The sequence below is a fragment of the Malus domestica genome, chromosome 15, assembly GCF_042453785.1.
Source record: "Malus domestica chromosome 15, GDT2T_hap1".
NCBI lineage: Eukaryota > Viridiplantae > Streptophyta > Magnoliopsida > Rosales > Rosaceae > Malus > Malus domestica.
This window is the reverse complement of record NC_091675.1, coordinates 11,631,431-11,645,383: the sequence shown is the minus strand read 5'-3', so window position 1 is coordinate 11,645,383 and position 13,953 is coordinate 11,631,431. Positions and strand designations below refer to the sequence as shown.

Genomic DNA, 13,953 nt, shown 5'->3' with positions numbered 1-13,953 from the left:
AATGATGCTCAACTATAAGTAGCACATGTTGCGAGGCTGCTCGGCTTGTGGCTTATGTTGCCTTGTTTGGCTCGGCTTGTGGCGTTTGAAGGTGAGAGAGTCCCTTTTATAGAATAAGGGCTCACTCCTCAATACACGGATGATGGGCTAGAGTTGATGCTCTCTAATGGTGGTGAGGGGAGTCCCTTTTATAGAATAAGGGTTGTTCCTCAATACATAAATATGGGTTCGGAGTGATGCTCACGGCGAGACGGTTGCTCAGCTGGCGGCGTTGCTCTCTAATGAAGGTGAGGGAGTCCCTTTTATAAAATAAGGGCTCGTTCCTCAGTACATGAATAATGGGTGCTCTCTAATGAAAGTGAGGGAGGTCCATTTTATAGAATAAGGGCTCGCTCCTCAATACATAAGTAATGGGTTAAGTCCCCCAAGTATTTTTCATGAGGCCCAGTTGAGGCCTAATATATGGTACATGATGTAGTCCCCCAAGTCTTCGGTCAATAGAGTCTGTTGGCTGGAGACTTCAAATTGAATCCATGTATAGGCCGAAGTGGCGGTTGTTCGGATGCGGTATTTGTATACCTTGCACTGAAGCTTTGTAGGTAAAGCTTTGCAAGTGAAGCTTTGAAGCTAGAGCTCTGTAAATGAAGCTTTCGAAGCTAGAGCTTTTGTAAATGAAGCTTTTGAAACTAGAGCTCTGTAAATGAAGCTTTTGAAGCTAGAGCTCTGTAAATGAAGCTTTTGAAGCTGATTTGACATAAGTGATGCTCATGAATGTTTGATTGACATGAGTGATGCTCATGGATGTTGACATAAGTGATGCTCATGGATGTTGACATGAGTGATGCTCATGGATGTTGTCATGAGTGATGCTCATGAATGTTAACATGAGTGATGCTCATGAATATTGACATGAATGATGGTCATGAATGTTTATGTATGATTGTCATAAGTGATGCTCATGAATGTTTATGTATGGATGACATGAGTAATGCTCATGTATAATTTGGAGTACTAGGCGTACTTTTGATCACCTGGTTGGTGGCATGAAGGAGAGTACGGGTTGTACATTTCATCACCTGGTTGGTGGCATGAATGGCTAGTTGCCAGATGATTTTAGAGTACGGGTTGTACTTTATAAGCGACAGGTTGCCGAATAATTTTGGAGTACTGGACGTACTTTTGATCACCTGGTTGGTGGCATGAAGGAGAGTACGGGTTGTACATTTCATTACTTGGTTGGTGGTAATAGCGGCATGTTGTCGAATAATTTTGGAGTACTGAGCGTACTTTTGATCACCTGGTTGGTGGTAATAGCGGCGGGTTGTCGAATAATTGTGAAGTACTAGGCGTACTTTTGATCGTCTGGTTGGAGCTATTTTGGACTTATGGGCTTTCGCCCTCTACAACATTCCAGCCCATTTACTTTGGGCTTTGCCCTTTTTTTTTTTTTTTTTTTTTTTTACCCTCTGATGGGGTTTATACATATTACCCTCTGATGGGGTTTATACAAATGTTTCCAAAATAAAAGGAAAATAAATTACATCATTCTGATGGGGTATTTATTCCTTGTTTTTTTTTAATGCTTTTCTGTCTGCTTTTGCTTTTGCTTTCGCTTTCTTGGAGGACCGCTCTTTTTAGGAATAATGGTGCTCGGTGTCTTGTCAATCCAACGTCCCAAGGCACTGACACAATGAGATGTTGGGACCTTGTAGTGGGATGGCAACAACTTGGCATCATTAGATGTTTGAATTCCTTTATCATCGACCACTTTCCAGCTGTGTGTTTAAAGAAACCTGCTTTACCTTTACTGTTTTTGTTTTTGTTTCTTTTGACAAGCTGATGGACGGACATGATGGCATGGGTCGGATTTAGCACATGTGTAGAGTTATTCCCTTTGTCCAAGTGGGTTGTTGAAGATAACCCATTACTGCATTATTCTCGGGGCTGTGATGATGATGCAGTTGAAGATTGTGGAGAGATATGGAAGACCAAGAAGAAGACTTGGCTCTCAGCTTTGTACGAAATGGGATTAGCACTGCAATAGGCAAGCTTTGCAGTAGAAACATATAAAACTCCCATGACTGGACTGATGTGGACAAGTAACATGCAAATGAATTTTGAAGGTGCTACTCAGGAGTTGTCTCAAAGGTTGATCGAAAAAACACATGTAACTTCAGTGAACCGGTCCGTTGCTGTAATCCGTCATCGACGTCAAAACTAACCCGCTTAGCTGCACCAAGATAACCTAACAAATTCCTGAGGCTTTCAACAATCTTATCAGCTTGACTCACAACATAATCTAACGCCTTTGCTTGGCGACATCCTCCTCCATGAGGTCGAGACAGACGACGGCAGTGTCGGCTGGGGATGATGACGGATCATCATCTCTGGCCCTGAAGATGATCTACCACGTCATGAGGTGAGGGGAGATGAGTGATGGTGTAGACGGGGTGACGTCACGGAAGGAGTGTAGTCTTCTGAGTGAGATGGTGGTGGCGTCATCCGCACCGACGATGATGACGTCAACGTCGCCGTCAGTGGATCTGTAAATACGAAAAACAGGGACGTAGAGGCGGAGTTGACAATCGAGAGCGAGGCGAGCTGGGGAGGGATGATCTCGGAGATGGAGAGGGACTTGATCGGCCTACTTGAGCGTGGCCGTCTTGATCTCGCCAGCCTTCTTAGACCCCTCGGTGGTGAACTCGCGGAATGGCTAGATAGTTTCGAATGTTTTCTTGGACGTTTTGACGGCGTTGTCCAAGATGCAAGATGAGATACTGGCCAGGTGGGTCTTGCAAGGAAAACTGAGAGAGAGAGAGAGATGAGCCGATGAGGTTTGTTGTTTCTGGCCGTTAGGATTGGGCTTGTGGGCCTGGGCACGATGACGAACCCACCAGAGTTTTGGTTTTGATCTCTCTCCTCATCACTAACAAACCACTTTAGATCTCCGGTGTAAATTATAGCGCCTCTTTCTCCGAGAAATGATGAGTTCACTTTTCTTTTGAGCTCTATGGTCATCACCATACTCAAACTCTGGTTTCCACGGGAGGCCCACTTCCACACTAATATTTGAAGAATAAGTATAATAATAAAAATTATTAAAACTATCTTGCTTTAAGAAAGTGTGGCCAGCATCTTGTAGTAAAAGAAGACTTATCTTCTGTGGTTTGGATAGTGGGATTGTGGGCTGGCAGATAGTGGGATAGTGTTTAACAAGCAAAGTTGATGCCGTTGATGCTTTGTCGGTGCTGCCAAGTTGATGCTCTGTCGATATTTCATGATGAACAACTTTGATCGCCATTTGCACTGTGGCAACTGCTGCTTGAGCAGCTGCTGTCGGGGCCACCGCCATTCTAGGAGCATCACGAGCCTCATCATGAGCTGCCATAGTTGCATTTTGATTTGCTGCTCCACCATCAGTAGCAGATCTTGGACTGTCACTATGTTGTACTTGTATAAACGTCTTTTTGGATCGTAGGCTTCCTAAAAATCCATCTCCGTTTTCCTCTCTTATTTTCTTCTTCCACTTGTTCACCAAGCAAGTTCGTCGGAAATTCATGATTTCGTGCTGCTGGTCTTTTTTAGAGCGTGTATGGCCATGTCGGCCGCTGGTAGTGATGGCGGTGGCGGTGCTCTGTTCTTTCTTCATGGTTTCTTTGTAGAAGATGAGGTGGTGGTGTTGTCGATGGAACGGTAAATGGAGTCCAGGAGGGAGGAAGAGAAAGATGTGTTGAGGAGCAGCAGCAGTTGGGGCTGCAGCTTCGGCAACACCTGGGCAGCGATGGAAACTGCATCGCCAAAGCCAGCATTCAGGACAAGATCCTCGATGTTTCTCTTCCCATAAAGCTTGGCGAAGAGGCCAGGCCAGTAAGACTCGACAGGGACATTGGCAGCTTTTACCAAGGTTGCAATTTTCTCGGCAGTGACGGGGATGCCTTCGTCTTGGAGGAAGGAAGCTTCTGGAGACACTGCACCGTAATCGCGGGGAAGTTGTCGGTGAACTGGGTGTACTCCGACAAGATCATCGTACCTCGGGCCACGAAGCTGTAGATGAACGATTCCTGAGTCATTGTCGAGTTGGCGAGTGAGTTCGCTCGGAGGTGTGGAAGCACATTTATTGAGCTGATTTGTTTCTTTCTTTGTTTTTGGTTTCCGTGTGTGACTGGCTGACAAAGGAGAGAGAGGTGGTTGGAGGTCTGCGACATTTTTTTTGAAAAAGCTCAAAGAGTGAGGTTTTTGGGTTCTGCAAATTTTGCAGATTCACAGTAGAGGTTGTGAAAAAATGAAAGAGAAACTGACATAACTTTTTGTGTCGTTTCCCACAGACGACGCCAAATGTTGATGCACAAAACCGGATGGTCTTGGAACAACGTAAATCCGACCGTGAATCTGCACGAAATGTAAATAACACAAGATGTATCGTGGTTCACCCCAAGGTTTAGGCTACGTCCACACTGATTGTATTTATTTGAGGGAGAGAGAGAGCTATGAGAGTGAGAGCGTTGAGAGGGTGAGAGAGGGGATCTCAGGCCTAGGAATTGGCCTCCCCTAATTGTGAGGGTGAGGGGTCCTTTTATAGAATAAGGACTCCTCACTTATTACATATTTGCCCATTCCTTTATTACATAATTACATTTAAGTCTCCCGAGTATTTATACGAGGTATAAATACGAGGCCCTAAATATGGTATAAACAGTTTACATTTTACCCGCTGGATGTCTTTTTGCATTTAAGAAGGGCACGGCTCATTGAGATAATCTCATTTCTACTTCTTTTTTGTTTTAGTTGTGATCTTATTTGTTGACATGGTTGATGGTGTTAAGGTGTACCATCGTCACTTACGATTGTCCCGCTGTTAGGATTTTCCTTTTTAACTTATTGCATTATAAATTTAAGAAATCCTACAACTAATCAAAACTTTAAAAGTTCAATTTGTATCGTAATAATATATCTAGTTTGTTTATAGGACCAAAATTTATTTGATTCTAATTTTTTATTAGTAAATATATTTAACAGAAAAGGGTTTATGCACATCACATGCACTCGATTCCATCAGGAATTTTGGCACATGAAAACCATTTAAAACAAGAAATTAGCTACAAAATAAAAGGTACCTTTCCGTGATGGTTGAAATTACTTATCAATCGTCCTTTGCAAAGGCTTTAGTTTAGCAACATAATTCTCGAAAATTGACGGCGACAGACGGACTAGAGAACCGTCAAAATCGAAGCTTGCACAAGTAGGGGTGCGCAAACAAACCGAAAAACCAACCAAACCAAATCATTTGTGTTAGTTTTTTTTAATTTTATTTTTTATTTTTTATTTTTTTTAATTCAGTATAGTTCGATTGTGGTTCAAAATTTAGGCAAACCGCATCATGATTTGGACCCAAAACCGAACCAATCCAATCTGTATTCACTATCACTACTTTGATATCACCTTGTAATTCCACATAATATGATAAATGATATAAACGCTAAGTATATTATTATAAATGATATTATTACTCTAACTAAACTAAAAAATCAAAGTAAAGTTTTAAGTCGAAATTAAACAAAAAAAATTTAAACTTGTAACACAATGAGCTGAATAAAAATATTTATGCACTAGAGCAAGGGTTGTACATACCAAAACTATGACACGCGCTAACGCAAATAAAGGTTTTTTTCATTATAGTTGTAGAATGGGTAAATATATTTTAGGCTAATGCTATGAAGAACAAATTTTTAAAACTAAATTTGCAAACTAAATGATATGATTGTTGATAATTGAATTATTAATTAAGCGTTGATTAATGTCCTTATTTCTTATTGGTGACACATCATTTTATATACAAATTTATTTTAAATTTTGACTCCCCAACCTTATCTTATATTTTATATTAAAAGATAAGAAGCAATAAAATAAATTATATCGAAAAAAAATTATTGAAAAAGAAAAGAAGGGGATGGAATGGAACTGCTATAAATGCAGATTACAAATAAAATATTTTAAAATTAAAAACAAATAAAATAACAGTACCTCGTAAAAATGGAATTAGATTTGGTGGAGGTAAGCAAGTCCGCGTGCTGCAAATTCTGCATGCTGACGCAACATGAACCAGAGCGGGACCCACAGAACCAACAACGCCAACGGTTATATTTAATTTTAGAGCACGGAGGACGAGGGAAAGAAAATGTCACACCGAATTTCCCGCCGGCCGGTGGCTAATTTGTAAGCAAAAATTAAGCACAAAAAATAAATAGAAATTTAAAGATAGCAAATACAGAATTGCAGAAATCAGCGGGAGTGCGTGATCGAATCGATCATCGGTTCATCACCTCCCCTCCCTCTCTCTCTCCTCCATGATATCTCTCTCCCTCCTCTGCCTCCTCTCCCGATCGTTTCCGAGAGAGAACGATCCCACGCAGCTAGCTCCCAATCAGAGAAGCTAGCTGAGCTATAATTCCCCCACCCTTCCCTCCTACCTGGCTTTTGACGATGGATGCGAGGCCGTCTCCGTTGTCGTTGAAGAAGGTGGGGAGCGGACGGTCCGAGGTTAGCACGGTGAGCGGATTGCTCGGACTCGGAGGCGGAGAAGATCAGAGAAGCTCGTTGCCGTCGCCGTCATCGTCGGCGTCGTCGTCGATGTTTGAGTATTTCGGATGGGTGTATCATTTGGGCGTGAACTCCATTGGCCACGAGTACTGCCACCTCCGGTTTCTCTTCATCCGCGGCAAGTACGTCGAGATGTACAAGCGAGACCCCCACGAGAACCCCGGCATTGTGAGCTCCCCCTCCTCCTCCTGCCCCCTATTCAATTTCTAACTTTTCAACTAAATTAAAAATTAAAAATTTGTCTTTTCAATTTATTAATTTTACGTTCAATTTCTATCTGTTTTGGAGCAGAAACCGATTCGTAGAGGCGTCGTGGGCCCCACACTCATGCTGGAGGAGGTCGGGCGTCGGAAGGTCTACTACGGCGTATGTCGTCCTCTGTATAACGTTTTAAGTGATTGGATGCAATGTCATTGTTTGATAATTATTTTTTAGCATTTCAAGTTTCAGGTGATCGTTGCTGTGGATGCTGTATCGTTGCTGTTGTTGTCATGTATCTGATGTTTCTCTTTTTTCCAGGACGTTTATGTTCTTCGTTTTTTCAATCGTTTGGAGGAATCGAAAAAGGGAGAAGTAAGTATTGGTGCCATATTCATTATCCGATTCTGCAGCTGAATGCTAGAACATGTGAATGTGCTTGTTTTAAATTTTCACATATACCTGCTTTTATGTGTGTGTATTCTCCTAACATTGGATCCCGAATTCATCTGATTTTTCCTCATCCGCAATCTCTGTATTTTCAAGTTTTGACATTTCTTTGTTCGTCTTTCTTACTTTCATGAATTTTCATACATTGAATTGATGATCTTGGCAAGTTTTTGGTAGTATAGAAACCGTTTCTCATACCATGTGGTATCTGTACAGTCAATTTTGAATCAATTCTCCTAATGTATCACATTTGGGTTTCCTTTCTCTTATTTTAATCAGATGACTGATGGTTAACTGGTCTTTTGTAGATTGCTTGTGCTACCGCTGGAGAAGCCCAAAAATGGCTGGAGGCCTTTGATCAAGCCAAGCAACAGGTACATGAATTTTCTCACCAAAAATGTCCATAGAAAACAGTTAAAAGGAAGAACTTTTCCTTGTAGAGAGTGTTCTTACCTTGCAAATTGAACATTTTGGTGGTCCTTGTGACATAGAGCCATTACTTTTTTGTCCAAACATTTGAAACTGTAAATTGGAAGGAGATTCAGAATTGCATATTTCATCCAGTCCATTGTTGTGTTTAACCCTGGAACTCCGCTTCTCACAGGCTGAGTTTGAGCTGTCAAGAGGAGGTAGTGCCAGAAACAAACTGAATATGGAGACCGAGTACGCTTATATTTCCTAGATGCACTTGCATAAGTACTTGATATAAGATTGATTCTGTTCACTGTGCATATCATATTTTCCATAAATGATATTATTTTTATGTTAATGTTGACTCAAAACTTTTAAATGTGGAAGGCTCAATCTTGATGTCCATCGACCTAGAGTAAGGCGCTATGCAAGTGGATTGAAAAAGCTTATAAGGATTGGGCAAGGTAAGGCGGAATGTGAATGGCTTCTTCTAAATGTTTACAATGGGACTACTTGGTTCAGGGCCCCAAACATGAGTCATTGGTCACATTTTCAGTTGACAATTATCGAAATCTATCTTCCCATTACAGGACCAGAGACGCTTTTGTGCCAATCCTCAAGCTTGGGTGCAAATGGTAGCACGGATGGATACTTTGAGAGGGACATTGGTGATGCAATTGAGGCATATAAATGGAAATGTGTGCGAACAATTAATGGTATTCTTCTCTTAGCATTATTATCTACTTGATAGTTCATAGACGTCAGCGGACAATGAATTTTTATCTCTCTACTAAATCCTTAAGACCACACTTTGGTCATTTTCAATCAGCTATGCAATCTTTAACTTTATTTTCTTCATACATTCTCTCTTTTGGTTTCAGGTGTTAGAATATTTGAAGATGTTGCTAACTCTGAGGTATGCTATCTAATTGTAGATTAATACATGCATTTGTGTGTGTGTGTGTGTGTCTGTGTCTGTGCCTGCATGTAAGATAATGTATCTTTATTTCCACTTTTGGCAGAGTGGTAAAGGTGTTATTGTCAAGGCTGTTGCTGTTATCGATGCAAGTGCAGATACTGCTTTCGAAGTGCTTTTAAACCTTGAACGACATCAGAGATATGAGTAAATTGTCTTACTCTTACATGGTAGGATTACCATTACAGTACTTCTCTCTCTAATAGTTTTCTTTTCAGGTGGGATATGCTGACAGGTGACTTGGAGCTGTTAGATTCTTATGATGGGCACCTTGACGTTGTATATGGGACATTTGATCCTAGGTATCTTACTCGGTAATGATGTTAGACGTGACTACTTCTGCCACTCTTCAACCAATATCTTATCCTTAATCTGTGCTTTGATTTACTTCACCGTGCAGTGCATTTGTTAATAGAAAATAGCTTCTTTACATAATAAAGTCAATCTGCATTCTGTTTGTTGTTCATCATCGTGAGATGTTAATTTGTAACTTAATTGTACAGGTGGCATTCTAAGAGAGATTTTATCTTTTCTAGGCAATGGTTTCGCGGACAAGACGGAACATATAGTAAGACGATATAACTTTCAGCAGTATCAATATAGCTTCAGTTTGTGGTGTAGGGAGTAGAGCTTAACAATTTTGCCTTGCTATTTGGCTGATATCATTTGGTGCTCTTAATGCAGCAATTTTGCATTTCCCTGCTGTTCATAAGAAGAAGCCTCCAAGATCCGGATATCGACGTACAAAAATAAATCGTAAGAGATTTCATCTGCTTTATAAGAAACTGATAGTTAATCAAGCTTGCTAACACAGATATGGATCACTTTCTGAGGTTTTATTAAACCCTACAAATTTTCAGATGAATTCACCGTCTTCCGAGCACAGATTTGTACCCCTGAATTGTATTTTATTTCAATCTGATGATAGTTGGTTTCATATATTCTCATTAATGAAGTTGAATTTCTGATATTTGAAAGTCTTTTCTTCGTTTAGTTTTTTTATTTTATTTTTTTTATGTTTTTAATTTGTATTGCAGCATCGACTTGGGAGATTAGAAATTTGAACACATCCATGGGTTCAAATACTCCAAGATGTCTTGTCACTCAAATGTTGGAGATAAATTCTGCGGGCTGGTGCAGATGGAAGAAAAATCACTGCTCAAAGTTTGAAAAGAGTGTACCCTATGCATTGTTGTGCCAAGTAGGAGGTTGGGAAATTATTTTACATTTTAAATTTGTTTTAAATTTATAATCCGAGTGTTTTATGCTCAAAGAAGCTTTTTCTGAGAATTGAGAAGTGTCAATTAAACTGGCTTCCAAACACAAGAGATGTCTCAAGTATGTCGTAAATGGTTTATTGCAGAGGCGGTTATATTTCCGTTGTTTTTGTAATTATTCAGGTTTGAAGGAATATATTGGAGCAAATCCTGCACTCAAATTTGAAACTTCCACTACAGTTATTCAATCGAAAGTATCTGAAGTTTCCGTTTCCACTGCTGAATTTGAAGAGTCAGAAGTCAAGGATGAGTTTTATGATGCAATGTCTGCAGACTCTTCATCTTCTGACGAAGAACTTGACCAGAAGGTTTTCCTTTTTTCAGTTTACTTTATCTTGGAATGGAGCACTGCTGGTGGTCCAAATGAATGCAGCTCAATTTTTTTATAGATGTACGATTTTGAATTCCAATTATTAATATTCTCCCCCTACAATTTGCAGGATGCAAAATTGAGCTTGAAGCGAACCTCTGGTATCCTTACTTCTTAGTACTTTTAATTAGGCATTGGCCTCTTATGTTACTATAAATTACCATCATCTTAAGTTTCAAGAGTGAATCTATAAAGCGTTTTACTTATCCAAGAACAAAAATGACATAAATACATATTCAGAGACTGGTCTGTAACTATTGTTTCACCCTTTCAAAAAGTTATCAGTGCTTAAAGCATAACTAATTCTGGATACAGCTGCAGATGCTACTAATAAGGAACTGGATTCCGAAGTGGCTCCTGTCATGATTGATACAAGCCAGTTACATGGTTCCTTGCGCACCGGGAAGGATGACACTGACACAAACTGTTGGACATCTCCAAGCGGTACGGGATTTATGATCAGGGGAAAGAACTACCTAAAGGACAATTCTAAGGTGGGTTTGACTATGCTTTGAATTAATTTGACTGAAAACTTCCAGTCATATTCTCATGATTATTTCTGGCTTGCTCTTTCCAGGTAATGGGAGGAGATCCCCTTCTCAAGCTCATAGGAGTAGATTGGTTCAAAGTTGATAAAACTATAGATAGGATTGCACTCCATCCACGGAGTCTTCTTCAGGTAGAGTTAGTTTTTGATGTTCGAATTGCTTATATATTGATAACTTCAATTGGTTACTTATGATTTCTGTGTCTAAGCATGCTCTTCTTGATTACAGTCAGAGGCTGGGAAGAAGCTTCCATTTGTACTAGTCATTAATCTCCAGGTACGTGCACTAGGGCCTCCCTACAACAGCAGAATAGGAAATGAAATATCGTTGTTCTGTTTAGCTACTCTTACTATCGTTCTAATGAGTGGTTTTATGATATTTCGTTTTTCTGTTTCAGGTTCCCGCAAAACCAAACTATAGTTTGGCACTTTACTATGCTGCTGACAGACCTGCAAAGCCAAATTCTTTGTTTGCTCAATTTGTGGATGGGACTGACATGTTTCGCGATGCAAGATTTAAATTAATTCCTAGTATTGTCGAGGTATGTTGTGCTTTATGTCTAAAGTATGTATTACCCAAAGGCATGTATGTGTTCTGCGTTGATGGGAAAATTAACTAATGGTTATCTGCTGCTACAGGGATATTGGATGGTCAAGCGTGCTGTTGGAACAAAAGCGTGCCTATTGGGGAAAGCTGTGACTTGCAAGTATTTCAGACAAGACAATTTTCTTGAGGTAATTCTATTCGCGTTCATAACTATGTGTAATCTGACATTTTCCAAAAGCAAATTTTCTACGATACAAGCGGAGACAGACTTGCTGTGTACCATAAACACAAAGTTTAGAACTAAACTGTTATGCCAATCATTATTAACCTTTCCTGATTGCTTATGGCATCTTTTAATGAATATAATCTTGTATTTTGCAGATTGATGTGGATATTGGATCATCATCCGTAGCGAGGAGTGTCATTGGACTTGTCCTCGGTTATGTCACGAGCATAGTGGTTGACCTTGCAATTTTGATAGAGGTCCGTGTCTTTATGATCTGTTGTATTCTTTAGCACAGTATTAACAATGCATTCAGGAATATATTTCAACACCTTACGTTGTTTGCAGGGAAAAGAGGAGGCGGAGCTGCCCGAGTACATACTCGGGACTGTTCGGCTGAATCGTCTTAGGCTCGACTCTGCTGTTCATTTGAAGGTTTGATGTTGCTGTATTTCGACCTCCGTCAAAGCAATCGCTTTGACGGGGTCGTTATTTTTCCACTCTTTATAAGTGCTTCACCTTCACCAGGGGTTTTGTTTCCGTTACAGTCTAATGTAAAATAAAAACATTTAATCGACTGTCTCCACAGCTTATATATAAAAGGAATGCAAAGATGGATGGCCGTTTTCTTCTTCTTCCGTTTGATTTCTTTATCCATATTCAAATGTAGTTTCGAGTACCAAAATTGATATTTTGCAAGTATGTAGGCTTGTTATGCTACAACTTTTAAATTCGACATGGATTTCCCATTTGTTTTGATGTCCTCATCTTTTCGTTTTTCTTTCTCTTTATTTATTTTCTTGACGCGTACAAACCTTCGTTGTTGCAATACTTGGGTACTAACCAGTTAGGACCTCAAACCACAAATGTTTAAAATTTCTTCAATGTGTCTATATATGCGTAAAATATCAGACAAATAAGATAAAGATATGGATAGGCAGGGGTGGAGTTTAAATATTACCCTATATCGGAGAAATTCTTAAATTTCGGCTAAAATTAATAGATTTTGTCAATATTTTTGACATGTCGATTACATATGGACAAACTGCCATATGACATTAAAGTTTCAATTTTAATTTTCACGTTTTTGAGCAAATTTGCATTATTTTTATCGATTACAACTGATCTTGATATATTATCAATATATTCATCGATATTTCCACAAATTTATATTTTAATATTTTTACCGATATCAATATTTTAAACATTGATCAGGACGAGAGTATTGTCATTAAGAAAAGTCTCTTGTTTAAATCATCGATAAATATGTTGTTATACTGTTAATCTGAAAGAACCAAAAGGTGAAAAGAGGGACCCTTTCTTCAATCACTTTATTAACTCTTCAACCACTCTATCTTTTGCTTTTTTGAATGTGTTATGCATACTTTATGCATGATTAACGTCTTTTTTCACAGAATGTAATCCTTTCATATTTATTACTTTCCGCACCACTAATACTTTGACTAATTGTCCCCCCAATTGCATATATTTTAACTCTCCATTACTCTAAATTTCAGAATATTAACTTTCATGTCACGAGTACATCGTCATTTTATCATCCTATGTTATTGATACAATAACATATGAATCACTGACATATAACATCGAAGTGATAGCTTATACGTACCACAAAAGTTATAAATCAAACCTAACTTATCAACAAATTAGCCCTATCCACATATCTTTATATCATTGATATAGAACATCAAAGTAATCGTGCACCCGTATCAAAAAAAATCTTAAATCAGATCTAACTTATCCACAAGTTGCCCCACATAGGAAGAATGTGGTGAAAAGAATTTCCAAGATAAATCTAAAGCTATGTATGTTTAATTGTACTTATAAAGAGGTATCAAATCAAAGCATAAACTCCTACTCTTTTGAGACCCTAATGGGAATCCAAGTAAGGTAAATTCCTTTTCCTTAAAAGTTGTGTTGTTCTCAGCTGCACACGCCCAATTCCAATTCAAATCAAATCCCTCGGTGCCGTCTGTGCCTTTCAATTTCAAACCTGTCGTTGGGAAACTTCTCTGGTAGTTTCTCTTACCAACATCTTCTCTGCTCGAAGTTGAGTCCAGTCCGGAGAGATTCTTACATGTAACTAAAGCTGTATCACAATCTGTTCGTCCCTAAACGAGACAAAGAGAAAGGGGATACATATTGCACCCAAGTTTTTCTCACTTCTTGGTGAATGAACTACTCAAAAGATAACAATCTTGTAATGTAAAGTGTGTCAACTTTTTTAAGGAGATTTTCTACGGTACTCATGACATTGAAAAGAGATGTCAAGGATGATTTTTATCGTTATATCTTTGTTTGAAAAAACAAAATTCACTTTTCAACCGTTAAAACACCTG

General features: G+C 39.2%; 1 protein-coding gene across 4 annotated transcripts; it reads left to right on the top strand.

Moving 5' to 3' along the window:
- The first annotated feature begins 6,125 nt into the window (after positions 1-6,125).
- LOC103424788 (protein ENHANCED DISEASE RESISTANCE 2-like) lies at positions 6,126-12,231 on the top strand. Of its 4 annotated transcripts, none has more exons than XM_008362880.4 (22): positions 6,126-6,765; positions 6,889-6,963; positions 7,117-7,170; positions 7,554-7,619; positions 7,850-7,908; positions 8,044-8,120; positions 8,247-8,372; positions 8,538-8,572; positions 8,679-8,779; positions 8,851-8,946; positions 9,136-9,200; positions 9,317-9,388; positions 9,670-9,840; positions 10,033-10,217; positions 10,350-10,380; positions 10,595-10,773; positions 10,857-10,958; positions 11,056-11,103; positions 11,225-11,368; positions 11,466-11,561; positions 11,755-11,856; positions 11,945-12,231. In XM_008362880.4, the coding sequence occupies exons 1-22, from the start codon at positions 6,481-6,483 to the stop codon at positions 12,035-12,037; spliced, it is 2,262 nt and encodes a 753-aa protein (XP_008361102.3). In that variant the 5' UTR covers positions 6,126-6,480; the 3' UTR covers positions 12,038-12,231. The 4 variants fall into 4 exon arrangements, with proteins under 4 accessions (XP_008361102.3, XP_070669822.1, XP_008361103.3 ...); XM_070813721.1 differs by having other exon boundaries at positions 6,166-6,765; positions 8,851-8,934; positions 10,601-10,773; XM_008362881.4 differs by having other exon boundaries at positions 6,166-6,765; positions 8,851-8,934.
- Positions 12,232-13,953: the final 1,722 nt, after the last annotated feature.

Coding starts and splice junctions, on each gene's coding strand:
- LOC103424788 (XM_008362880.4), top strand. CDS start 6,481: ATGGATGCGAGGCCGTCTCCGTTGTCGTTGAAGAAGGTGGGGAGCGGA. Junction 7,171..7,553: donor AGGAATCGAAAAAGGGAGAA/GTAAGTATTGGT, acceptor GGTCTTTTGTAG/ATTGCTTGTGCTACCGCTGG. Junction 11,857..11,944: donor ACCTTGCAATTTTGATAGAG/GTCCGTGTCTTT, acceptor CGTTGTTTGCAG/GGAAAAGAGGAGGCGGAGCT.